Source organism: Thermothelomyces heterothallicus (assembly GCF_042370625.1).
Source record: "Thermothelomyces heterothallicus CBS 202.75 unplaced genomic scaffold P884_scaffold_8, whole genome shotgun sequence".
Lineage (NCBI taxonomy): Eukaryota > Fungi > Ascomycota > Sordariomycetes > Sordariales > Chaetomiaceae > Thermothelomyces > Thermothelomyces heterothallicus.
The window spans coordinates 928,843-952,873 of NW_027192569.1; the positions used below are offsets into that span (position 1 = coordinate 928,843).

The window sequence follows — 24,031 nt, forward strand, 5'->3', positions numbered from 1 at the left end:
TCAGCACAACCGGAAATTGCAGCGGCCACCGCAACAAGAGAAGCCGCAGTAGTGGACGAAGCCTCCGCCACGGAGGGTCATCTCGTTCTCCATGGACGGACGGGGCTCGGATTTCTTGAGATTGAGGGGAATTGAGTTGTCAGTCATGCTACTTCTCTAACAATGACAGCTTTCCTCCTGTGATGACGAGGAGATGAAAAAAAAAAAACGCCTTACCGGTTGCGTTGCGACAATTGCCTGGGCGCCCGGCTGCTGCTGGAGCGGTGCGGGGTTGGCGGCATCCATGGGCGGTTGCAGCTTGGGCGCGTCGACGGTTGGCATTTTTTTTTTTTTTGGTTGATTGCGTGTAATGTACGGATTACACAGTATAAAGTTGGGGTGGGAGCTGAATTAACTAAACTTGTGCTTTGAATTGAGAAGGATCGATTGTATGGTGCCTAGGTCGAGATGTGCGGGCGGTCTGAAATAATTAGGCTTACAAGGAATGACAACTGTTTCCTAGAGAAAGGAAAGAAAGAGAGAGGGAGAAAGCGGAATCAAGAAGAGGTTGAAATAAAGTTGCGGTGTCAGGCGGTTCTAGGCGCCCGGCAATGCGGCGCAGATTCGATGGTCAGTCAGAGGCATCGTGTGACGCCCGTATTGGCCCACTGAAGCGCTCCTTCAGCTGAGCCCGGCGGCTTAGCTGCGCATCCCCGGACTTGACTCGTGCAAGTCGGGGATTGCCGCTTCTGCCTGGAGATCAAGGAATCAGGCCAGCTGGAAATGGAAAAAGGTGGAATGGAGGAATGGGGAACCTCAGGTTTAAGTAGATGAGGAAAAGTGGACGGGAAATGCTGAACTAATGAAATGTCTAATTACTCGCGTTTGTCCATGACTTGCCCTTGTATGTTTTTTTTTAGAGCCACTTCTAGATGAGCCCCGACAAATGATTTCACATGCCTGGCCTATCCGTACATACCTTTCCAGCTACTCTCCCGTCTCGTCCCCCCAGGGCCACGGTCAACCCGCTCGCTGTCCGTGCCAAGTGTAAGCGCCAGCCAAGAACAAGACCACAAATCCCGACACCTCGCTCGGCCATGATCCCAGCCACAACCACAAGCGCAGCAAAACGGCCCTCGCCATTTTACAAGTTCCAAACCCGAAAGCGTCCCTAACGCTCCCCTGCCCCAACCAACACCACGCCATTGTTTCCCGATCCTCCCGCCCCAGCCGCCGCCGCTCTCTCTCTCGTCTCCTGCGCGAGCGCAAACACGCGCTGCCAGACATCCAGCCATCTCTCGTGCTGCGCCGTGATCAGCTTGCCGGGGCTCTTGAAGCAACGCGTGAGCATCTCCCTCAGCCGCGCCCGGAGCACCTTGATGACGAGCATCGTCTTCCAGTCCGGCACGGAGAACCGGGCGCGGTTGCCGTCCAGCACGAAGACTCCGGCGTACATGTCCGCCCGGACATCGCCGCAGAGGAGGGCGATGGCAAAGGGGTCGGTTGCCGTCGTTTCGTGGGCATTGTAGAATCTGTCGCGCGCGTGCCGACGGTGTGGTCAGTGAGGGAGGAACGGGAGTGGAAAAGAAAAGCATAAAGAAAATATAAAGAGGGAGGGGGAGGGGGGAACGACTCACGATTTGGACTGCATGATGTTGTAGTAGCTCAGCCAGCGCAGTTCATTGTAGCCCTTGTTGACGCTGCTTGGGTGCAGGCTGATGGACTGGTTGTTGCCAATGTTGCGCAGCCCCTTGCTGCCCGGGTCGCGGACGAGCAGTTTCGGGTAGAAGCTCCATGCGATGACGGACTGGGCCACAACCTCGTTATCGCTGTTGCTGTCGACCCGCTTCGGAATGTCAAAGAACGCTTGGTGCCTGCGTCGGCCGCTGAAGCGCAGCTTGTTGAGGGCCTGACGCTCGGCATCCGTGAGCTGCAAAAACCCGGAGTCGGCCACAGCGACGAGCAGCTGACCCTTAAGGTCTTCGATGTTGGCCAGAGTTTGAGGAGAGAGGAAGTTTTTGCGACAGAACTGGAACTCGGCCCCGCCAGACGTCGCAGCCTGGCAGACGCGCTTCCACGCCGTGTAGGCGTTATATACCGTCAGGAGGTCCGAGTCGCCCTTTCGAAAGCCGCGGCGGATGCTGTCGGCCTGATTTCTTTGGCCAAATGGGGCCACAAAAGGGCTCTTGGAAGATAGGATAGCGGCCACTGTTATGGCCATATCGAGGCACTTGAACACGGCGCCAAGCAGTATGAGCTTGCCGAGGAAGACGTCGAGCGGCAGGCGTGCAAGCTGTAAACCAAGTGGCGTGAGCTCCTCGGTCGTGGGCGTCAAGGCGCGAACATCAACCAGCGCATCGATGGCCCGGCGGATGTTCTTGGCCGACGGTGGGTCGAGTGCCTGGCTCAACGTCTCCTCAATGCCGCCCATCTTGCAGATCTTGACACGGATGGCGAGGTCTTGCAGCGAAAGACGTAGCATCTCGGGCGTCTGCTGGTCGTTCATCAGGCGGTCATGCCGGTACTTCGTGAACAGATGGAAACAGAGACCTTCCTGGACACGGCCGGCACGGCCACGACGCTGCTTCGCGTTGGCGCGCGAGATGAACGAATCAACAAGCCTCGACAGCTGGCGCCGCTCGTCGAAATGCATCTCTCGATGCTTGCCCGTGTCGATGACGCAAGTCACGTCCGGAATAGTGATACCAGTTTCGGCAATGTTGGTCGCCAGCACGATCTTGCGCATCCCCGGCGGCGGGACAAGGAAGGCCGCCTCCTGTTCCTCGCTGGCGATGGAGGAATGCATCGGATACACGAGCCAGTTGCTGGCAAACGCCCGATCTCCCAAGAGCATGTCGTTGAGCGTGCGAATCTCGGCGATACCGGGCAGGAAAACCAGTATTGCCTTGCTGTACGGAGCATATTCTGGGTCAACGGCAATCCTCGAGATCAGTTGGACGATCAGATCGTACTCGATCCGATACTCATCCATCTGAGCAAGCGTATTTCGGGTGCGGGAGGAGTATGACTTCAGCCCTTTGAGCAGCTCGGGCTTGGACGAGGTGTCAACCTCTGGCTCCACGTCGTCGTCCAGCTCTGTTAGCTTCTCCTGGCTCCGCTGGTCAACGGTGTACCCGGTCAGTTCAACTGCGTCCTCGAGGAACTGAACGCGGACGGGGAACGTCCGCCCCGGGACCGTTAAGACAGGAGCGCCGCCAAGATACTTGGAGAACCGCTCGGCATCCACCGTAGCGGACATGAGCACCACTTTCAGGTCTTTCCTCCGCAGCAGCAACTTCTTCAGCACGATGAGGAGGAAGTCGCTGTCGATGGAGCGCTCATGCACCTCGTCGAGCACCAAATGCGTAATGTCCTGCAGGTCGTTGGATCCCTCCAACATGCGCATGACGATACCGGTCGTAGCGTAAACAAGGCGGGTTTCCCTCGCCGTGTTCGACTCGAGCCGGATCGAATAACCAACAAGCGACCGGTTAGTACCGAGATCACCCTTGCCCTCGCCGAGCTCCTCGCTGACACGGCGTGCCAGGGAGATGGCAGAAATACGCCGCGGTTCCGTGCAGTAGATCTTGCACGGCCTGCCCTGAAGCAGCTGGTGTTCCAGCAGGAATGAGGGCACTTGGGTGCTCTTGCCGCAACCAGTCTCGCCGCAGATGATGACCACCTGTTCCCTCTCGACGATGTCGACGACCTGTTGGCGGAACTGCCACATGGGCAGCTCCATCCTCGACGCCAGCATCTGCTGGAACTTGGGTGAGCTGCTCTTCTGCAGCCAGATGTTCCGATAGTACTCGGGATCATTCGGCTGCCGCTTCAACCGTTCCTGGTCAGAGTGGTCCGAGTCTGCCTGATTCCTGGACTGCCCGCGACCCTTGAATCCCTGAATGAGCACACCGTCTTCCAGCTCCTGCTCCACCCTCTTGCGCACAAGATCTCGAATGTGCCTGACCAGGTTGCGGTCCGCCTCGTCTGCTCTGCTCTTCTTTGCCTCCGCGTACTCGGACCACAAGTCCTTCCACGTAGCCGGCAGCCGCAGCGCAACCTTCTCCTCCTTTGACGAGGACCCGAAAATGCAGAAGAGAGCGGCTGTCGCGATGAAAGCCTCTGACTGTTTTTTGTCAGGAGTGGCGACGGATATCATCTTATACACGAATTGGGTAGGAGTTGTAAAGACTTCAAGCTCTGGAATCTCGGGGTTAGGAGGGATCTCTTGCGGTTTTGACCAAACAACGTTGACAGCATGCCGGTTTGCAAAAGCAACGTCGGACAGAAGATGATACGAGATCCTCACGGACGAGTCCCTGGGTATGGTCAGCGCAAAGATGAAAACGGATTGCATCGCGGAGCCCAACCAACCTTGCTCGGCAGGCTTCTTCTAGAGCCCGCATCGGGGTCACGCCGGTCCATTTCCCAAAGTCCCGGATGGTGACCTTCGACCCGTCTGCCCCATTCATCACAGTGCTTGCCTTCCCCGTCACAGGATCAACCTCGCTAACTGGGAGGGTCGCGAACAAGTCGGAGAGCGCCTGATCGTCAGACTCCTCGGCCAGTATTTCAGCCGCAATTCGCTCAGCTTCCGCATTGACATCGTTCGAATCATCAGGTGCTGGTTCCTCTTCGGCTGTCTCCTTCTTCTTCTGCTCAGCTTTGGCGGCCGCGTACTCCTTCTCCAGCGCGATCTTTTTGTTTCTCCATTGCTCCTCGGCCACGCGTTTGTCGAACAAAACGTCCTTCTCCACACGATCTATCTTCGCCAGCAGCAGCGCCTCTTCCGGATCGGTCTGGCAATCTGGCTTGTCCTTCGTTCCCTTGCGCTTGGCTGCGTCTTGCCTGGGCCGCTGGATGGCAAAGAGCTGCGTCTTAGCTTCGAGATAGAATGGGAGCAATTGCTCGGGCTCAATATCTTCGTCATATGTTACTGTCGGGTGTTTCGGAGAAGGCTGGCGAGACCGGTTGGCTGCGCCGTTTTTCCCCTTCTTCCCAGGCCGGGGATCGAGCTCAAAAGGCGTTCCTGACCTCGAGGGTGAGTCTACTGGAGTATCTGTGGCTGTCAGTGGACGAGAACACATCACTATCCGACCCAGACTTCTCCATACCTGCTTGCGACTTTGCACCTGTCTTACGCCCCGAGTAGTCCGGAAGTTCCTCCTTGGAGCATTCTCTCGCAAACCAGTCCAGCACCTCTTCTAACCCCCAGATGGATTCGCTCCTGGAATTGTAAGGGATGTTTGGCGCAATATCCAAGACGAACTGAAGCGCCGGCTGTATCCTTTGCTCTGGGAAGCCCAAGTTCTGCAACGTCTCCTGTAGGGTCCAAAGTCGGATGATCAAGTCCTCTTCAGGCGGCAGTCTACTAGCTGCGCCCTCAGATGAGACACTCGAGGCTGCAAACCGACCCTCTGCTTGGATAAGGTCCAGGATGTGATCCATGAGCTCCTGCGGCAGCCATTTCTTCGCGCTGATCGGCTCCGCAGAGCCACGGAGCAGTCGACGGTCTGTCTCGAGGCGCGTCTTCTGCCGCTGCGCATCTTTCCGCACTTTCTGTGCGTACTTATCCACAAGAAGCTGCAATTCCGACTCCTCCAACTGCCGCTCAAACTCTTCGGGGCTCAGCTGCTTCTCCTGTGCCTTTCCCCCGGTCTCGGTGCTGGTGTTTCTGGGTGCGGTTGGCGGGGCATCTTTCGTCGGCGGGGCGGCCTCGTTCGCCTTGCTGGCCGGGGTGCTATCGCCCGAAGCTTCGGCGGGGTCGACTCGAGCTTTGGACGCGATAGACGTGGTCGCAAACCCGCGCGCAGGGTTCGCAGCCGGTTTCTTCGTCTTCTTCTTGCCAGCCATGGCGGTGCAACACGGCCCCGATACAGTGAGATGCAAACAGAGAGGTCCCAGGCGGAGGATGGCGGCCGTGCCGCCAACGATGAGGTTTCCACTGGCTATACGTCAGGCTTCGCCTGAAGCAAGGCAGCCCCAAAATTTTTACCACTCAGGGCAAGTTCCAGAATTGAAACACGACCGCCTGCCGTTTCAGGTGCTATGCTCCACTACAAAGATGTCCTGTGCCCAGGTACCAACTCTGAGGTGTGTGAGGTGTGTGTCCCGCTTGGCTGGTCATCCCAGTTCCAATAGCGACGTGCATGCAAGGTGGGCAGTGTGGTAGAGTGCAGCTTTAACCTGGGTTATTTTGCTCGCAAAGATCCCCTTCGGAGAACTGAGAACAGGAGATGTGGGGGGAAAAATCCTCGAGGCAGTGTCAAAGGGATAACAAGGCCACAGAGAGTTTGTTCTCTGGCTTTCGTTTAGTTATTACCGTGCATTTGCCGAGAAACAATTCGCATCAGATGGAAGTTCTGGTTGGAGTTCCACTGTCTCTGTAATCCGTACATAGCAGTAGCGATCTATCCCTGCACCAGCAGCCTGGGGCACTTTTGAAATGTGAGTCCCCGCCGAAAATCAGCGCCTGGAGGAATCACCGCCCAAACATAAACGGGTCCAGCAACAACACGAGGCTGCAATATTCTGCCGCCTGATCATGTCATTCCACGACCCCAGACGACAATCGCCTGAAAATGACTGAAGTAGCTGCCAACGACACCCCGGGCAGCTTCGATCTCGAGCAGGCCAAGGCGGCGCTGACCTCGTCGTCGACAACTGCCCGCATCGCCCAATTGCGGGGGATTGACGAGAGTATCTCGCACAAGGGTGTGTGTGCACTGCCCACGGATTTGGCCCGGATTTATTTGGCCCGGACAAAAAGGACCATGCTAATAGCGCTCTAGCCCTCGACAGGACAGCGACGCTCGGCATCCTCAAAGTCCTTTTCTGGACACATGCCATCTACATCGACCGACCGTCCAGACAAGCAGTCCAACGATGCCTCGCTTCGCTCTGCCAAGTAGGGGATGCTGACGTCCTCGCGCCCTTGGTCGCCGCGGTCCGCCAGGAAACCCAGAAACATGGCATTGCGCCCGATAGTGCGTTCGTCCTCGTGGAATGGTCCAGCTTGTTGACCCAGCACTTCGCGGGGACGCCGCTATGGGACAAGTTTGGCAAGGACATCATTCTGGCTACGGCGGACGGCCTGGAAAAATGCCTGCAGCCTACAGCAAAGGGTACGATTGGCAGCTCCGCGCTGGCCATCACAAGGAGAGCCCTCCGAAAGCTGGCCGCGGCAGATCAAAAGGCAATCGACGCAGCTGTTCAGCTCCTCACGGCTAAGGGAAGCCAGCCTGCTGCCAAATATGCCGTGTTGCTGGGCGCCATAGCGGGCGTCTGCTCGCGCAAACCGGAGGCGAAGCCCGTCGTCGAGGGGTTGAAGAATCAGTACCTCGCGTTCTACGTCCGCGAAATCGTCGGGTCTCGAACACCAGTTCCAGCTCACCAAGCAAACGGACTTGGTGATTTCTTCTCGGCCTTCGTTTCCCTCGAGGATCTCGAGAAGGAGGTTTTTCCGGCTCTGGAAAAAGGCCTGCTAAGAGCTCCCGAGGTAGTCCTCAACGACCTGATTACACCTCTTGTTCGCTCCCTGCCGCAGTTCGACCTTTCCAAGACCCTGTCTGGCCGCTTTGTGAAGCCATTGCTCTCCAATATCAAGTCATCCAACGCTGCTATTCGCAGCGGCGCTGTCACCGCTTTCCGCGTCATAGCCTCCAGCAGCCAAGACCTCACGCTTCTCGAGCAAGCCGCTGACGAGGTGCTCGGGCCCCTGAAGTCCGGCAAACTTGCGTCTGCAGATCACAGGGTCCTGCATTCCGAGATGTTAGTTGCTCTGCCTTTGTCGACAAGCATCGCAACCAAAATTGCCTCTGGGCTCCCCGCCCTCGTGGGCAAGGAGGCCAACGAGGCGGCCCTCAGCGCCGAAACGCTGGCTTTGAATGCGAGCGCCACGGCTCTTCTTCAGCATGGCGAGGCCCCAAAGACACTGCTTGACTCGTACACAAAGGGATTAGCGGACAAGAAGGCTCCGATCCGGCGGATTTGGATCCTACGCACTGGAGATCTGCTGCAGATCTTCGCCGAGAAACCCAAAGCTGACCTCCCCAAGAGCGTCGTCACGTTTGCGGAAGCCGTTCTTCCTCCTCTCCTGTCCACTTTCAACGAAGTGGTCGCGAATCCAGTCGCTGCCGCTCAGAGTGGCCTTGTCTCGGCGGCCCTGGTTGTCTGTGCTCTTGAATCGCTGCTCAGCAGGCTCGAAAGCGCCAACGTACAGTCGCTGCTCCAAAAAGCGTCGATACAAAAGAACAGTTTGGCAGTAGAGCCAAAGCCATCATACCTGTTAAATCAACGGATATACAGCAAGTTTTCCCGAGACGATTCAAAGTGGCTCTGCCGCGCACTCTCCGAGATTGTTCCCGCCCTCAGCTCAAGCCCAGAGGCGGTCAGGATCGCCTGGGCTCAAGCATATATCTACCTAATCTGCTCCACTGGTTCGTCCCCTGACGTCCGCCGCCAAACTATCAATGCTCTATCCGGTCTCTGTGCCCAAAAGGCGGGTGCCGATGGCGCATCTGTTGCCTCTGAGATCATTAATGGTTTATGGCACTGGATCGAAGCGCTGGAGGCGGCTGAGAAAGAAAGTGCGGCAGTATTAGCCAAGTCTGGGAACTCTAACCTCCATTTGGTGCTCAAGTCGATTTGCCCTCCAAAAGGATCCGCAAGCCGAGACGGCTCTGATGCCGACAGCACCCAAAAAGAATCCCAAATGTGTTCCCTGCTTGTGCTTGCCAGGCCCCAGCTCATCCCTCGTGCGAGTTGGATCGACCTTTGCTTGAGGGTAGGGCTGGATCCTGGCGAGTTGGCTAAGAAACACGAGGAAACCTTGATTCAGGAAATCGTTGGACGCACCAGCTATGGCCAAAAGGTAAGCACGCCTTCCTGTGGCATGCAGCCGGTTGATGCTGACAAAAGCAGTCCGAGGCCGTCAAGAATGCGGCTTACAGTGCAGCTGCCGAGCTCGTATTCGTCGCGCCGGAATCCATGACCCAGAGAATTGTCGACCTTATTCGTAACGACTTAGACGCGTCCCAGCTGCGGACAGTCGGGCCTCTCGAAGCTGCCATCTTCCGCACCCCTGAAGGAACTGCATTCGTGGATGTCCTCGCCAAGAAGCAGAATGTCGTTCCGAATAAGAACGTCAAGGACTACGATTTGCTGAAGTGGGAGGAGGAACTCAGAGCTCAGTTGGCCGAGAAAAAGGGGATCCAGAAGAAACTCACTGCGGACGAGACTGCAAAGGTCAATGCACAGCTCAAAAAGGAAGCCGAGATACGCGATCAGGTCCGGCAAATAGCTTCCAGGTTGCTGCGTGGGTTTGGGATTGTCAAGGCTCTCGCGACTGGGCCGCCGTCGGATGTCCGCCGTTGGATTGGTGCTGCTATCAGTGCTACTCTGGCGTCCATCAAAGCCGGCGCCACCCTGATCACCGCAGAAACCGGGCCGATGGCGTTTGTCTCGTGCGCGGAGCAAGTTTCGTCTCGTCTTGGAACTATTCGCCCGTTCATTGGAGCCGCCACCCTGCGCGCTCACGACGTCTCGGCCCTGCCGGAGGAACTGACCCAAGAACCGTTCGAGGATCTAGTCACGAGAGTGCTCTTCCGTTTGCGCTTTGCCAGTGAGCAGCGGCCGTTCGATGTGGTTACTCTCGTCTACATCCTCCCCCTCCTTCTTTTGGTCCTCGAAAAGGGAGGGTTTGGTGGCAATGCAGATGATCGTGACGCCCAGTTGGTCCTTGCCATCGAGACTCTCTCGTTCCATACAGATGTTACAGCAGACGAGGCGATTCCACGCGCCGAGATTCTCGATGGCCTCATCTTGGCGATGCAAAGGTACAGCCAACACTACAAGATTCTCAAGGACTGCTTCTCCGACATGGTGCGCTGTGTCGCTCCCAACATAAACTCTGAAGAAATTGGAGTCCTTTCTCGTGGCAGCATCGTCCCCCAGGCCCGCGTGCGGACGGCAGTGCTGCAAGCCATCAGTGCTGAGGTCGACATGAGCGAAGTCGACGTGTCAGAAGAGATGTGGATTGCCTGCCACGACGACATCGAGGAGAACGTCGAACTTGGTCGCGAGATCTGGGAAGAGAGCGAGTTCCAGGTGTCCGAGGAACTTGCCCACAAGATGCTTCCCTACCTAGAGAGCAAGGACGCCCAGCTTCGCCGTGCCGCCGCCAAATCTCTGGCCGAGGCGGCCAGCCAGAACCCGGCCGTCATCCCGCCCATCCTTGAGAAGCTCCAGTCATCCTATGTCGAACTGGCCAAGCCACGCGTTCAGGAGCTGGACGAGTTTGGGATGCCCAAGAAAATGGACCTATCTGATCCCTGGGAAGCCCGCCATGGCATCGCTCTCGCCTGTAGGCACCTCGCTCCCGACCTGGGAAAGGCACAGCTCGAACCCTTCTTCAACTTCCTCATCGAGCAAGGCCCACTTGCAGACCGCAATGCCACTGTCCGTTCCACGATGCTCGATGCCGCAAACACCGCCATTGAGATTCATGGCAAGGGCGTCCTCGACAGGTTGATGAAGACATTCGAGAAGACTCTTGAGGCACCAGACAAGAATTCCGAGGCCGCGGACCACGTCAATGAGGCAGTCATCATCATGTATGGTGCTCTTGCTCGGCATCTGAAACCTGGGGATAAGAAGATCCCCGTCGTGATCGAACGGCTCCTTGCGACGCTCAGCACGCCGGCCGAGGCAGTGCAGTATGCCATTGCAGAGTGCCTTCCGCCTCTCGTCCGGACCTGCGGCGACAAATCATCGAAGTACATAGACCAAGTTCTCGAGACGCTGCTGACGTCCAAAAACTATCCTGAGCAGCGCGGAGCTGCCTACGGTCTGGCGGGCCTCGTCCTCGGCAGGGGCATCAACGTCCTGAAGGAGTACCGCATCATGATTACGCTCAGCAGCGCTCTCGAGAACAAAAAGGAGATTCGCCAGCGGGAGTCCGCCATGCTAGCTTACGAGCTTCTCTCGACCATTCTTGGCCGCCTCTTCGAGCCATATGTGATACAAATCGTACCGCAGCTGCTCGCAGGGTTCGGCGACGGCAACGCTGACGTCCGTGATGCTGCGCTGGCAGCCGCCAAGGCGTGTTTCTCTTCGCTGAGTTCGTATGGTGTCAAGCAGATCCTCCCAACCCTTCTCGACGGCCTTGAGGAAGACCAATGGCGCAGCAAGAAAGGTGCATGCGACACCCTTGGTGCCATGGCTTACCTTGACCCCCAGCAACTTGCGCAGAGTTTGCCGGAGATCATTCCGCCGCTGACGGCCGTCTTGAACGACAGCCACAAGGAAGTCCGCGCTGCCGCCAACAAGAGTTTGAAGAGATTCGGCGAAGTCATCACCAACCCGGAAATCAAGAGCCTAGTCGACATCCTCCTTAAGGCCCTCAGTGACCCGACCAAGTACACTGACGAAGCCCTGGACGCGCTTATCAAAGTTCAATTCGTTCACTATCTTGATGCGCCGTCTCTGGCACTCATCAGCCGCATCCTCCAGCGCGGTCTGTCCGACCGGTCCAACACCAAGCGCAAGGCGTCGCAGGTCATTGGCAGCTTGGCTCATCTCACAGAGCGCAAGGATCTGGTGGCGCATTTGCCGGTCCTCGTGGCAGGCCTGAAGGTTGCCGTCGTTGACCCGGTGCCAACCACTCGCGCGACCGCATCCCGTGCACTTGGATCGCTTGTGGAGAAGTTGGGCGAAGATGCACTGCCGGATCTCATCCCGGGCCTCATGCACACTCTCAAGTCCGAGACGGGTGCTGGCGACAGGCTTGGTTCTGCTCAGGCACTCAGCGAGGTCCTCGCTGGCCTGGGAACTGCGAGGTTGGAGGAGACGCTCCCGACCATCCTGCAAAATGTCGAGTCGCCCAAGCCCTCCGTTCGCGAGGGCTTCATGTCGCTCTTCATCTTCTTGCCTGTCTGTTTCGGCAACAGCTTCGCCAACTATCTCGGTAGGATCATCCCGCCGATCTTGTCAGGTCTTGCGGACGATGTCGAGGCTATCCGCGACACAGCCCTCCGTGCCGGCCGGCTGCTGGTCAAGAACTTCGCGGTGCGCGCGGTTGACTTGCTTCTGCCGGAGCTCGAACGCGGCATGGCTGACGACAACTACCGTATTCGCCTCAGCTCCGTGGAGCTGGTGGGCGACCTGCTCTTCAACCTCGCGGGCGTTAAGTCCAAGACTGAGGAAGAGGAACAGGATCAGGACGTCACCAAAGAAGCCGGGGCTTCTCTTCGCGAAGTCCTGGGAGAAGAGAAGCGGAACAAGGTTCTGTCGGCACTGTACGTCTGCCGCTGCGATACTGCCGTTGCTGTCCGCGCAGCCGCTATCGGTATCTGGAAGTCCCTGGTTCACAGCCCGCGGACGCTCAAGGAGCTGGTCCCTAGCCTCACCCAGCTCATCATCCGGCGGCTGGGCAGCTCCAACATGGAGCACAAGGTCATTGCTAGCAACGCCCTGGGCGAACTGATCCGGAAGGCGGGCGACGGAGTGCTGGCAACTCTCCTTCCTACTCTTGAGGAAGGACTGCAAACCTCGCGCGATGTGGATGCCAGGCAAGGTATCTGCTTGGCTCTCAAGGAGCTCATCTCGTCCGCCTCGCCAGAGGCGCTCGAAGACCACGAAAAGACCCTCATCTCGGTTGTACGCACGGCTCTCACCGACTCGGATACCGATGTCCGGGAGGCCGCTGCCGAAGCCTTCGACTCGCTGCAGCAAATTGTCGGCAAGCGCGCCGTCGACCAGGTTCTGCCCTATCTCCTCAACCTCCTCCGCTCAGAAGCAGACGCGAACAATGCACTTGCTGCCCTTCTCACCCTTCTTACCGAGTCTACGCGCTCCAATATCATCCTGCCGAATCTCATCCCTACCCTTATCACGCCTCCCATCTCGGCGTTCAACGCCAAGGCGTTGGCCTCCCTGTCTAAGGTCGCCGGTGCTGCTATGAACCGCCGGCTGCCCAACATTATCAACTCGCTCATGGACAACATTGTCAACTGCACCGAAGATGAGCTGCGGGAAGACCTCGACGCCTCATTCGACACGGTTATCCTGTCCATTGATGAGTACGATGGCCTCAATGTGGTCATGAACGTTCTTCTACAGCTCATCAAGCACGATGACCACCGCAAGAGAGCCGCCACTGCCCGGCACCTCGGCAAATTCTTCGCAAATGCCGGCGTGGATTACTCTAGATATAACCAGGACATCATCCGCGCCCTGTTGATCTCGTTCGATGATCGGGATATGAAGGTTGTCAAGGCGGCTTGGGGCGCACTGAACGAATTCACCAAGCGCCTCAAGAAGGAGGAAATGGAGGCACTCGTGCAGTCAACGAGGCAGACCCTTTTGCAGGTTGGCGTCGCAGGCCACAATCTCCCGGGTTTCGAGCTACCCAAGGGCATCAACGCTATCTTGCCAATCTTCCTGCAGGGTCTTATGAATGGCACGGCGGAGCAGAGAGTCTCGGCCGCTCTGGCTATCTCGGACATTGTCGACAGGACCAGCGAGGAGTCGCTCAAGCCATTCGTCACGCAGATTACTGGTCCTCTGATTCGCGTGGTTTCGGAGCGGTCCACCGAGGTCAAGTCAGCCATTCTCCTCACGCTCAACCACCTGCTCGAGAAGATGCCAACGGCACTCAAGCCTTTCCTGCCGCAATTGCAGCGCACATTTGCCAAGTCGCTTGCTGATCCCTCGAGCGACGTCCTGCGGAGTCGCGCTGCACGGGCACTGGGCACGCTCATCAAGTTCACTCCCCGTGTCGACCCTCTGATTGCCGAGCTCGTGACTGGATCGAAGACTACGGATGCCGGCGTCAGGACGGCCATGCTGAAGGCGCTGTACGAGGTGATCAGCAAGGCGGGAGCCAATATGGGCGAGAGCTCCCGCATGGCCGTACTCGGACTGATCGACACCGAGACCGACGAGCGCGACGTTGCCATGACAATCACCTACGCCAAGCTGTTCGGCGCTTTGGTCAAGAACGTGTCCGCTGATGTTGCCACCGGACTGCTGAAGAATAGGGTCATGACGCGCGACTTTAGCAACGCCAGTGTTTTGGCGCTGAACGCTGTGCTCCTTGAGAGCCCGGATATGCTACTTAACTCTCCTCTGGCGGACGACTTGCCAGAACTGCTCTGCCAGGGAATGCAGCATAAAGACGTGAGTACTTTTCCTCTTCTGGGACTTTAGTGTTTTACAACCACAAGCTAACGCCTCCGCTCAGCCCTACATCGTCGACAGTTTCATCACGGCGACGGGCAAGTACCTCCTCAGCGACCCCCCCAAGGCTTTCGAAACTACCAAGCCCATCTTTGCAACCCTCGCAAAGATCATCCCGCCCGGCAACCCCGGCGACTCGCGGCGCCTGGCGCTCGTCCTCGTGCGCACGCTCGCACGCAACAACACGGATATGGTGCGCCCACACCTCGGGTTGCTCGCCCCTCCCGTCTTCGCTTCAGTGCGTGACATGGTCATTCCCGTCAAGCTGGCGGCGGAGGCGGCGTTTGTGCAGTTATTTGCCGTCGCCGACGAGGAGAGCAAGGTGTTTGACAAGTGGATCGCCGGCGCGACGGAGCTGCCTGCCAACGTCAAGAGGAGCATGCAAGACTACTTCAAGAGGGTCGCGCTGAGGCTGGGAGCGCAGGTCAGGGAAAGAAGGGAGGCGGAAGGTGGTGTCGGCGGGTTGGGGCTTGCAAATGATGAGGTTGAGGACGAGAAGGAAATCATGGCTGTGGGAAAAGTTGAGGTTGGCTCGGATGTGTTTTCGGCGGAGTAGACGACTGCATTTGAATGGGAGTGAAATAGTGTACGGTGTGAGCTTAGAGTAAGAGGAGGGAAGAAAAAAATAAAAGAAAAGTTTACAATCGTTCAACCTCGATGTGCAAGATGACATACATGCTGTAGCGCCAGAGAGAAACAGAAACAGAAGTATTGACCGGGCCAACTCTGCACTCGTCACTTTTCTGGGGAAGGTCTGGCGTAGAAACAGTTTGGCATCAGAAATTAACTAGATGTTGTTCTATGAAGATGCTCCCATAGTCTTGCTCAGCGTGCTCGTCCTCAGCTATCCCCTGTCCTGGTAATTGCTCGACCTTCCCTTGAGGCCGTCAGCTTCCGAGGCTCTTACAAAACAAGAAAAACAGTGGGAGCATGACCCACTCGTTGTTCTGATCGCGGTCCTCTGCGTTGCACGTGCCAGGGCGCATGACCCGAGTAACCCTCACCAATCGCAAGCTTCCACCGGGCCCACCGGGGAAACCCACAAACTGCTGCTCAAGAAATTCTGACGGCAAACTTCCCCTCAGCGGAAATCCCAACCCCATCGACAACCCTCGACTACTAACCATCTACAGCATTAATCAGTCAAGATGTAGGTACCACAAGCACCGTTTTGTCAATTCGTCAAGAAACCAGCAACTTCCTCCGACGTGTTTTCCATTGGATCTGCGTCAGCGCTTGATGCATACGATGGACCGATGGAGAAGATACCATGACAACTAAACCACCAATCCGCACCCTCCGAGCCACCCGACATCGAATTTCAACCTGAGATGCTGACTGTCTGCCCTTCTGTAGGGTTAACCTGAGGACCCAGAAGCGCCTGGCGGCGTCCGTGCTGGGCTGCGGCCAGCGCAAGATTTGGCTCGACCCCAACGAGGTGTCCGAGATTTCCAACGCCAACTCCCGCCAGACGATCCGCAAGCTCGTCTCCGATGGCCTCATCATCAAGAAGCCGGTCACCATGCACTCGCGCTCGCGTGCGCGTGAGCTGAACCTCGCCCGCCGCATCGGCCGCCACCGCGGCTTCGGTAAGCGCAAGGGTACCGCCGATGCCCGTATGCCTCAGTACGTACAATCACCGCGGCGGCCGCCGCCGCCATCGCTGCCCCGAGTAGAGAGACCGAAAAACACGATACAGAGTTGTCGGGAGGATTGGATCGGAGGGGCTTGTTGAGGGGGGATGCCGTGCTGACAACCGAATACAGGCAGGTTCTGTGGATGCGCCGCCAGCGGGTCCTCCGCCGCCTGCTCGTCAAGTACCGCGCCAGCGGCAAGATCGACAAGCACCTCTACCACGAGCTGTACCACCTTGCCAAGGGTAACACCTTCAAGCACAAGCGGGCGCTCGTCGAGCACGTATGTTTTACCTAGAGTGGGCGGCATAATTCCCTTGTGCTAATGAGAAATTTTGCAGATCCACCGCGCCAAGGCGGAGAAGGCTCGCGAGAGGCAGATCAAGGAGGAGATGGACGCCAAGCGCGCACGCACCAAGGCTGCCCGCGAGCGCAAGCTGGAGAGGCAGGCGGCGAAGCGGAACGCGTTGCTTGGCGAGGGCGAGGAGGAATCCAAGTAGATTTCGTCAGGGAGCAAGTGAAATGGACAACATGGATTTCTCGGCGGCCTTGCATTCGGAGTAATGGGTTGGGCTTCTTTTCGGGCGCGCTTTCTCTCTACGCATCTCGGCTCCCGCGACGTGGCCTCGGCCTTTTTTGGCCGCAAGGCGCTCTCTCTTGAGTGAGGCGGCGCGGTCTCTTGACTCGAGACGTTCTGGCTTGCATGTATGGCATTGAAAACGGAATCAATGGGTTTGCCGGTCTGATGAGCGAAACCGCGCTTGCAGTCTGGGGTCTGATGATTACTGGGACCAATGTCAAGACGATAGAAGGGCATGAATAGCAGCAGGAGACCGAGAGGGAAGCAGACGCGGCAAGATCAAAAGCGCCTTGAGGCTCAATAGCTATAATGACTGAAATCCAAGTTGTCTACCTACTGCGTAGATACAGTCTAAAACCAAGCTCTGTGCGGGAAGATGCTCGCCTTAACGAAACCAGCAGAGAAAGAATACGGAGAGGCGGCTGCTTCGCCGTGCATCATCAACACTTTGGGTCAGAGGCTTCAAATTGTCCCTCATTGAGTGGTGAGGTTGTGCCAGGACATGTCAGCATGTCCCCCAGGCTGTCTTACCAGCGGAGGACCCTGCATCTGCCGTTTGGAAGCGTGCTCATCATCCCCAATTTAGTTGATTGCGAAAGAAAAAGAAGAGAGAAGGAGAAGCGGGCGAAATTTTGGCGTTGATATTGCTTGGCAGAATTGTGGGGATTGAGGCCCGTGCATGCACCCAGTGCCCTGTGAGAACTCGCGCAGCTCGGGGTTCAGCCCGATAATAAACGGTCCCTGGCTTGTGCTGCCTCTTGGCCTTCGCAACCCCACATTCAAAGACGCCGACTCGGGGTTCGACTAGGGCGTCATCGACCGGCTAGAAAGCGCCAATCACATCAGCTGTCGTACCATCCGCCCTCCGGGTCTTCCCATCACCGACCTTATCCGTGGTGTCGAATAGACACACTCTCCCCATCGGTGACTTTGCGGATTACCACTTGGTAGCCAATTGGTATGTTCTTCGCGTCCCGTCCGACAACAGTCAGCGTTCCCGTCTGGAACTAACCATCCGACTGACCAAACAGCCCGCCATGTCGGCTTTCGGCTCGGTCCGATCGCTGCGGACCACCGCTACAATGCGGTTGTGCGCCTCGTCCTCTTCCTTTGCCCTCCGCGCTGCCTTTCCCTCCGTGACGACGATATCGAGTCGATTGCAAAGTCAAGCGGCACGGCGACAATGGACTGGCGGCGTCGGCTCGAGGCGGTCGGTTGGGTCCATCTCAACCAGCAATGATTCACAGCAGAAGGTAGGTTGCTCTTCCCCCTCCCCACTCCCCCCTTCTTTTTTTTTTTTTTTTTTTTTTTTTTTTTTTTTTTTTTTTTCCTCCTGGAACGGGGGGGAGGGTTTCTAGAGCAGTGAATGGGTAGCTGACATTTGGCCGAACCACAGTTGCTTGCCGCCGGGTTGCAGCAAGCTGACCCGGTCATGTACGAGGTTGTCGAGAAGGTTTGTCTCGTCACGCTTCTTTCTATCACTCAACGACAATACTGACGGCGTCGGTCCGGGAAAACAGGAGAAACTCAGGCAAAAGCAGTTCATCAACCTGATTCCGTCCGAGAACTTCACTTCGCAAGCGGTGCTGGATGCTTTAGGGAGTCCCATGCAGAGTAGGTATCCGGATCGAGGAGCGGTTAGGGACAAAAGGCTAATTCGAGTTAGACAAGTACTCAGAGGGATATCCCGGCGCGAGGTACTACGGGGGCAACGAGTTCATTGACGCGTCAGAGAGACTATGCCAGCAACGGGCACTTGAGACTTTTGGTTTGGATGCAAAGGAATGGGGTGTCAATGTTCAAGGTGAGCTTCGGCCCAGCAATATTTCGGTAAACTGGACGAGCGCTGACCTCAAAAGCCCTCTCCGGTGCTCCCGCGAATCTCTACGTCTATTCGGCTCTATTGGAAACACACGACCGCCTGATGGGCCTTGATCTCCCTCACGGTGGACATCTGTCCCACGGGTACCAAACGCCAACCAAGAAGATCTCGTTCATTTCGAAGTACTTTGAGACGCTCCCGTACCGCCTCGACGAGTCCACCGGCTACATTGACTATGACAAGCTCGAGGAGACGGCGGTTCTCTACCGGCCCAAGATCATTGTTGCCGGCGCCTCGGCGTACAGCCGGCTGATTGACTATGCACGCATGCGGGACATCTGCGACAAGATCAATGCCTACCTTCTCGCCGACATGGCCCACATTTCCGGCTTGGTGGCCGCCAAGGTCTTGCCCGGCCCGTTTGCCTACGCCGACATTGTCACCACCACGAGCCACAAGTCCCTCCGCGGGCCGCGCGGCGCCCTCATCTTCTTCCGCCGCGGCGTCCGGCGCAGGAATCCCAAGACGGGCGCGGAAGAGATGTACAACCTCGAAAACCCCATCAACGCCTCGGTGTTCCCTGGTCATCAGGGCGGCCCGCACAATCACACCATTGCCGCGCTCGCCGTTGCCCTGAAGCAGGCCCAAAGCCCAGAGTTCCGCGCTTACCAATCCCAGGTCCTCTCCAACGCCCAAGCGCTCGCCCGTCGCCTGGGCGAGCCCAAGGAAAAAGGAGGCCTGGGCTACCGCATTGTCAGCGGCGGCACCGACAACCATCTCGTCCTCGTCGACCTGAAGCCGCAGGGTGTCGACGGAGCCCGGGTCGAGCGCGTGCTGGAACTCGTCGGCGTCGCGGCCAACAAGAACACGGTTCCCGGCGACAAGTCGGCGCTCACCCCGGGCGGTCTTCGCATGGGCACGCCCGCCATGACGACCCGCGGCTTCAACGAGAACGATTTTGAGCGGGTGGCGGATATTGTCGACCGCGCCGTTACCATCGCCGCGCGGGTTGACAAGGCGGCACGCAAGGCGGCTGAGGAGAAGGGCGAGGCCAAGACGGCCGGTCGGCTCAAGACTTTTATGGATTACCTGGGTACCGGCGAGACGGATACCGAGATTGTGCAGCTGAGGAGCGAGGTTGCCGATTGGGTGAGCACGTATCCCCTCCCGTGGGATTCGAAGGAGTAGTAGTAGGTGGTGGGTCTGAGAAACACATGACATCTACTAGCGTCTGCGGTGGGGAGATGGAAGTGGTGATGCGCGAGGGAAATGGCAAAACGGATGTGGACACGATACGATGCATGTAACTGTTCATGTGACTTTGACTTCTTCATCATCTTCACGAGGCGTTATGCCGGGCGAGCGGGTTTAACAGTCACTTGCCCTGATTGAATGCTGCATTCAACTCGGAGGACCTGGGATTTGGATAATCTCAACTTGAGCCTACTGAAGACGAGCAACATCCGAAGCTCTCGGAGGAGCTATCGGGATCTGTGCCCATGTTTCGCCACCTGAAGCAACCTTCACGGAGGAGACAATTGCTGAGTTATGGGCTTATGGTTGTCTAGTTTGCACGCATTCTACAGGATCTCTACCTGCTGATCTACTCTGCCGTGGTCGCGATGGGATGGTATGGGGCTTTGCTTGGTATCCAATTTCTGCTTGCTATTCCGCAACACGATGCCAAGAGTTAATTAGCCCCTGATCAAAACAACCACACTTACACTTATGACTAGACATGGAACTCGACACACTCAAAGAGTAGATTCCAGTCGCAGTTCGTTGGCTTTGCGAATTGCTTGCAACCAACCGTACACCAATGCTTTCCTAAGCGGAAGGGCAAGAGCATGCATGGTTTGAGCGAGCAAGCAAGGTATCGGGTATGTACGTTCTGCTGTGTCGTACCTCGACAGTTGGATGCGAGTTCCAGATAATTAAGAGGTGATCACTTCGCGTATTGCGGACCTGCAGTGGTATAACTCTCGGAACATCCGTAACCTTTGTTCGGCTACATGCAGTCACAGGCTGCTTTCATGGTGAGAAAGGGAGGGAAAAAAAAAGGAGGATGAACAGGGTGTTCTCGGCCCCTCCTCTTCAGCATACATAGTAGTAGTCGGACTTGAACCTTGGTCCGGCATTGAACACACCAAGATTGTCAATAACTACCTGAATTAAATCACACAAGATCAAGACTTCATGTTTTCGACACCAGCCACCAGATGCGTCCTTTACGAAACCTCTACGAAGCTCTCGGTGGGCCTGCACAGGATAGACGAGCAAGAACAAGCCGGAGATTCATCCAATTTTTTATTCCTTCCCTTTTTTTTTTTTTTTTTCCTTGGGACTTATCAGAGAATCGTATTTCCCAACCACATCCGCTCTCTGCGCTGTAATATCTTGAGAAAACCTCAAACAACAAGCTGCTAGTAGTAATAGGGAAATCGCACAAACACTGAGAAGAACCAGCTTTTACTCCTCTTTGAGCTGTCCCAATGCCTTGGCCACGGAACTCCTCTCCTTGAAAGCGCGATAATACCGCCCGAGCTTCTCGCCCAGCAACTCCTCGCCGCACGCCCTCACCATGTCGTGCAGCGCGGGCCAGAGCGCAAAGTCGGCCGGGGACGGCTGGGCGCCGCCGGCGATGTAGAAGGCGCCGACGCCGGTCCTCTGCCCGCCACCCGTGCCACTAGCGGCAGCAGTATCAGTAGCGGCAGCAGCAGCAGCACCCGCCTCCTCCTCCTCGGCCGCCGCCCAGGCCTCCCAGGCCGTCAGCTCCTCCTTGAGCAGCCGGGCGACGACGGCAACAACGGGCACCTTGTCTTTCTTTACCTCCTCGGAAGCGCTCGGCCCGGCCCCGGCCCCGGCCCCGGTCTCGGCCTGAGCCTGAGCCTGAGCCTGGGCCAGCGCGACCGACAGGTTTCCCGTCGCGGCCGGCGACGGCGACGACGAGGGCAGGAAGCGCTTCGGCGTGCCCATGTGCAGCACGTCGAACCCCTCGCCGTACCACTCGTCCCAGTCAAAGGCGGCATCGGCATCGGCATCGGCATCGGTGCCGGCCCCGCCCGGGCCGCCGCGGTTGTTCTCGGCGCCGAAGGCCTTGAGCAGGCGGACGGCCTGGTCGGTCTGGCCGTTGACGACGGGGCGGGCGGCGTGGCGGGTCTTGGCGGTGGCGCCCTGGCCCCAGATGCGGGCGTGGTCGGCGTCGATGAAGGTGCCGATGCGGCGGAAGGTGAGGCTGATGCGGGCGCCGCCGAAGGCGCGCTCCGCGTCCGTCTTGTCGCGGTCGGCGCGCCGGTCCTGGCGGATGGCGTGCAGCCAGGCCGCGTTGGTGCGCAGGCCCATCCGCAGCAGCGAGTTGTGCGGCAGCGCGGCGCGTTGGGTCTGGCGCCGCTGCGCGTGTTGTTGTTGTTGTTGTTGTTGTTGTTGTTGTTGTTGTTGTTGTTGTTGCGATGCTGGTGGTGGTGGTGGTGGTGTTGTTGGTCCTCCTGGGCGCTCTTGCTTCCCTTGCTTCCCTGCTTCTTCTTCTTCTTCTTCTTCTCCCTCCCGTCCTTCTCCTTTTCCTCCTCCTTCATTCCCTCCTTCCCTCCTTTCTTTTTCTTTTTCTTTTTCTTCTTCTTCTTCTTCGTTCTTCCCCCCGCCCGAACGGGCGCGGTGCTGGTCCCTGGGCGGGCGCTTGGTGCGGAAGACCATGGTGCGCTCGGCGCCCAGGCTGACGTTGGCGATAAAGCTGCCGGGGACGATATCCAGCGTCTTGTCGCTGTGCTCGCTGATGTAGTCGTTGCCCGTCCGGTAGTGCTGGATGAGAACGTGGTTGAGCGGGTGGCCGACGTGTTTCTCCACTTCGGCCTTGATCTGCAACACGGTGGGGGAGAATGGGAGCAGAGGGGGGGACTCGTCGGCCGGGTGTCGGTAGACGGGCATGCTGCCGTCGTCGGCGACGGCGCCCTGCACGGCGATGCGGCGGGGCACCTCCCCGCCCATGTGCGACATGCCGGCCCAGCTGACTTCCTCCAGCAGGCGCTCAAAGGCGTCGGCCGCGAGGGCGGGGGGGAGGAGGTTGGTGATGACATGCGTGTCGCCCTCACACAGAGGTTCGCCACATTGAGGAGGAGGAGGAGGAGGAGGAGGAGGAGGAGGTGTCAGCGGTTGCTCAGCCATGCTGTCCTGCGATGACTCGTCTGCGATGGCGGGATCTGAAGGCGGGGGGAACGTCGTCGTCGTCGTCGCTGCCGCCGCCGCGGTCGGCTCCTGCTGCTGCTGCTGCGGCTTCTTCGACTGCGTTCGTCGGACAAGCTGCAGCTCGACCCGAGTTATGACCCTGGGTTGTTCAGCTTGTGTGCTCTCGCTCCCGGGGGGGAGGACCGGACCTTTTGAGCTCTGCAACTCGCTCCGCTTCGCCTTGGGAGGGTGCTCAGTTCTTTGCCTTTCTTCGACCTTCTTCTTCTCCAGGCTGCGACGTGACTCATGGTCTGACGAAGACGAAGAGGCTGGTGGCCGGGGTGGTGATTTTGGTGACGAGGATGAGGGTGACGATTGGTCAGACTCGGCACCAGGATGACCCGTGTCCGTTTCTTTTTCTTCTTCTTCTTCTCCTCCGTCTCGTTCTCCTTCTTCTTCTTCTCCTTCTCCTTCTCCTTCTTCTTCTTCTTCTTCTTGCAGGGGGCGTTTTCTTTCCCCTTTGCGGCTACCGTGCGTCGAGGACCCGCGGCGGGGTTTGTCCGGCGCCGCGTGCGGCGAAGCAGGCTTGGCCTCGGGAGCGGGTGGGGAGGAGGATGCGGGGGGCGGATTCTCCCGGGATCCACCGTCGAGATCGAGCGAGATCTTGGAAATGGACGGAGAGAGACCCGTGGACAGGCTCGAGGCGGCGGCGGCGGCGGCGGCGGGAGGTCGCAGCTGTTCGAGAAGACTGTCGAAGCTGATGGCCTGGCAACCGGCCAAGCGGTCGAGCTGGCGGACGGCGTTGAGGTGGCGCATCATGCTCCGGTAGCCGCAGCAGTCCTCGACCAGCGTGACTTCGTAGCCGTGCTGGCCCGCGCCCAGGGCGGTCGCGTAGATGCTGATGTTGGTCAGCGCGCCGCATATGTACATCTGGGTCACGAAGCGTCCCCGGAGCATCTGCACCAGCTGCTGCTGCCCCTGGCCCGAGGCGAAGGCGCTGTAGTGCGTCTTGGTGAAGACCATGTCCCGGCCGGCCACCACGGCTGCCTTCACCCGAGGGGCGAAGTCGGCCCCCTCGGTGCCCTTGCGCACGCACGGCTTCTTGTCCTTGGCCGTGCCGACGCTGAGGAAGGCCTCCTCGTCGTTCTCCATCGCCGCCTTCTCGTGCGTGGCCGACGTCGGTTGGCGTCCACGCGCGGATGCCGCCTTCTTCTCGCGGATCATGACGTCCGCCGTGATGATCGGGGGGCAGTCGCCCTCCAGAGCGCAGTTGCGCTCGAACTCGGTGCGCACCCAGATGACATCGCCGGCGCCCGAGTCGCGGAAAGCCCTGGCCAGCTCCAAGATGCGCTCGACATAACCCCCGGGGTCCCCGGCATACAGCGCCCCGTCCGGAGACACAAAGTCATTCTGCAGGTCCAGTATCATGAGCGCCTTCCGGGTCGGCACCATCGGGATCGCCGACGGGTTGATGGGGAAAGGCGACGACATGGTCGACAGCTAGCGCCCCCACTGGCGGCCGTCCGGCATTCAAGGTGTCTCGAGGCGGCCTGCGATCCGTCAGCGCTGAGACTCTGCCGTGGCGTTGGGGGAAAGGGGGTGTTTGTGTTTTTGGGGGGG

At 58.1% G+C, this 24,031-nt stretch overlaps 6 protein-coding genes across 6 annotated transcripts; 3 read left to right on the top strand and 3 right to left on the bottom strand.

The window, feature by feature from the left end:
* On the bottom strand, positions 1-321 carry P884DRAFT_198073 (uncharacterized protein; the record flags this gene model as incomplete). Its single annotated transcript, XM_069438119.1, has 2 exons — positions 1-114; positions 217-321. 2 exons carry the CDS (start codon positions 319-321, stop codon positions 1-3), a joined length of 219 nt encoding a protein of 72 aa, XP_069298592.1.
* An 829-nt stretch (positions 322-1,150) lies between these two features.
* On the bottom strand, positions 1,151-5,832 carry P884DRAFT_299046 (P-loop containing nucleoside triphosphate hydrolase protein; the record flags this gene model as incomplete). The annotated part of the gene is made up of 4 exons (XM_069444666.1): positions 1,151-1,511; positions 1,617-4,298; positions 4,354-5,038; positions 5,094-5,832. The coding sequence occupies 4 exons, from the start codon at positions 5,830-5,832 to the stop codon at positions 1,151-1,153; spliced, it is 4,467 nt and encodes a 1,488-aa protein (XP_069298593.1).
* A 623-nt stretch (positions 5,833-6,455) lies between these two features.
* P884DRAFT_222099 (armadillo-type protein) lies at positions 6,456-14,867 on the top strand. Its single transcript, XM_069439511.1, has 4 exons — positions 6,456-6,693; positions 6,771-8,851; positions 8,902-14,157; positions 14,222-14,867. The coding sequence occupies exons 1-4, from the start codon at positions 6,561-6,563 to the stop codon at positions 14,771-14,773; spliced, it is 8,022 nt and encodes a 2,673-aa protein (XP_069298594.1). The 5' UTR covers positions 6,456-6,560; the 3' UTR covers positions 14,774-14,867.
* Positions 14,868-15,280: 413 nt separating this feature from the next.
* P884DRAFT_241679 (60S ribosomal protein eL19) lies at positions 15,281-16,775 on the top strand. Its single transcript, XM_069440233.1, has 4 exons — positions 15,281-15,367; positions 15,574-15,843; positions 15,984-16,134; positions 16,193-16,775. Coding segments are annotated over exons 1-4 (582 nt in total). The 5' UTR covers positions 15,281-15,365; the 3' UTR covers positions 16,352-16,775.
* Positions 16,776-17,513: 738 nt separating this feature from the next.
* On the top strand, positions 17,514-19,441 carry P884DRAFT_276948 (serine hydroxymethyltransferase-domain-containing protein; the record flags this gene model as incomplete). Its single annotated transcript, XM_069443021.1, has 5 exons — positions 17,514-17,684; positions 17,828-17,884; positions 17,952-18,045; positions 18,098-18,235; positions 18,291-19,441. The coding sequence occupies 5 exons, from the start codon at positions 17,514-17,516 to the stop codon at positions 19,439-19,441; spliced, it is 1,611 nt and encodes a 536-aa protein (XP_069298596.1).
* Positions 19,442-20,447: 1,006 nt separating this feature from the next.
* On the bottom strand, positions 20,448-23,966 carry P884DRAFT_284416 (uncharacterized protein). Its single transcript, XM_069443712.1, has 4 exons — positions 22,571-23,966; positions 21,898-22,528; positions 21,062-21,705; positions 20,448-21,031 (listed from the first exon to the last, which is right to left on the bottom strand). Exons 1-4 carry the CDS (start codon positions 23,900-23,902, stop codon positions 20,723-20,725), a joined length of 2,916 nt encoding a protein of 971 aa, XP_069298597.1. The 5' UTR covers positions 23,903-23,966; the 3' UTR covers positions 20,448-20,722.
* Positions 23,967-24,031: the final 65 nt, after the last annotated feature.

Coding starts and splice junctions, on each gene's coding strand:
- P884DRAFT_222099 (XM_069439511.1), top strand. CDS start 6,561: ATGACTGAAGTAGCTGCCAACGACACCCCGGGCAGCTTCGATCTCGAG. Junction 6,694..6,770: donor CGAGAGTATCTCGCACAAGG/GTGTGTGTGCAC, acceptor ATAGCGCTCTAG/CCCTCGACAGGACAGCGACG. Junction 8,852..8,901: donor GCACCAGCTATGGCCAAAAG/GTAAGCACGCCT, acceptor TGACAAAAGCAG/TCCGAGGCCGTCAAGAATGC.
- P884DRAFT_284416 (XM_069443712.1), bottom strand. CDS start 23,902: ATGTCGTCGCCTTTCCCCATCAACCCGTCGGCGATCCCGATGGTGCCG. Junction 21,706..21,897: donor CAGGGACCAGCACCGCGCCC/GTTCGGGCGGGG, acceptor CACCACCACCAG/CATCGCAACAACAACAACAA. Junction 21,032..21,061: donor TAAAGAAAGACAAGGTGCCC/GTTGTTGCCGTC, acceptor CGGCTGCTCAAG/GAGGAGCTGACGGCCTGGGA.
- P884DRAFT_241679 (XM_069440233.1), top strand. Junction 15,844..15,983: donor GCCGATGCCCGTATGCCTCA/GTACGTACAATC, acceptor AACCGAATACAG/GCAGGTTCTGTGGATGCGCC. Junction 16,135..16,192: donor AGCGGGCGCTCGTCGAGCAC/GTATGTTTTACC, acceptor GAAATTTTGCAG/ATCCACCGCGCCAAGGCGGA.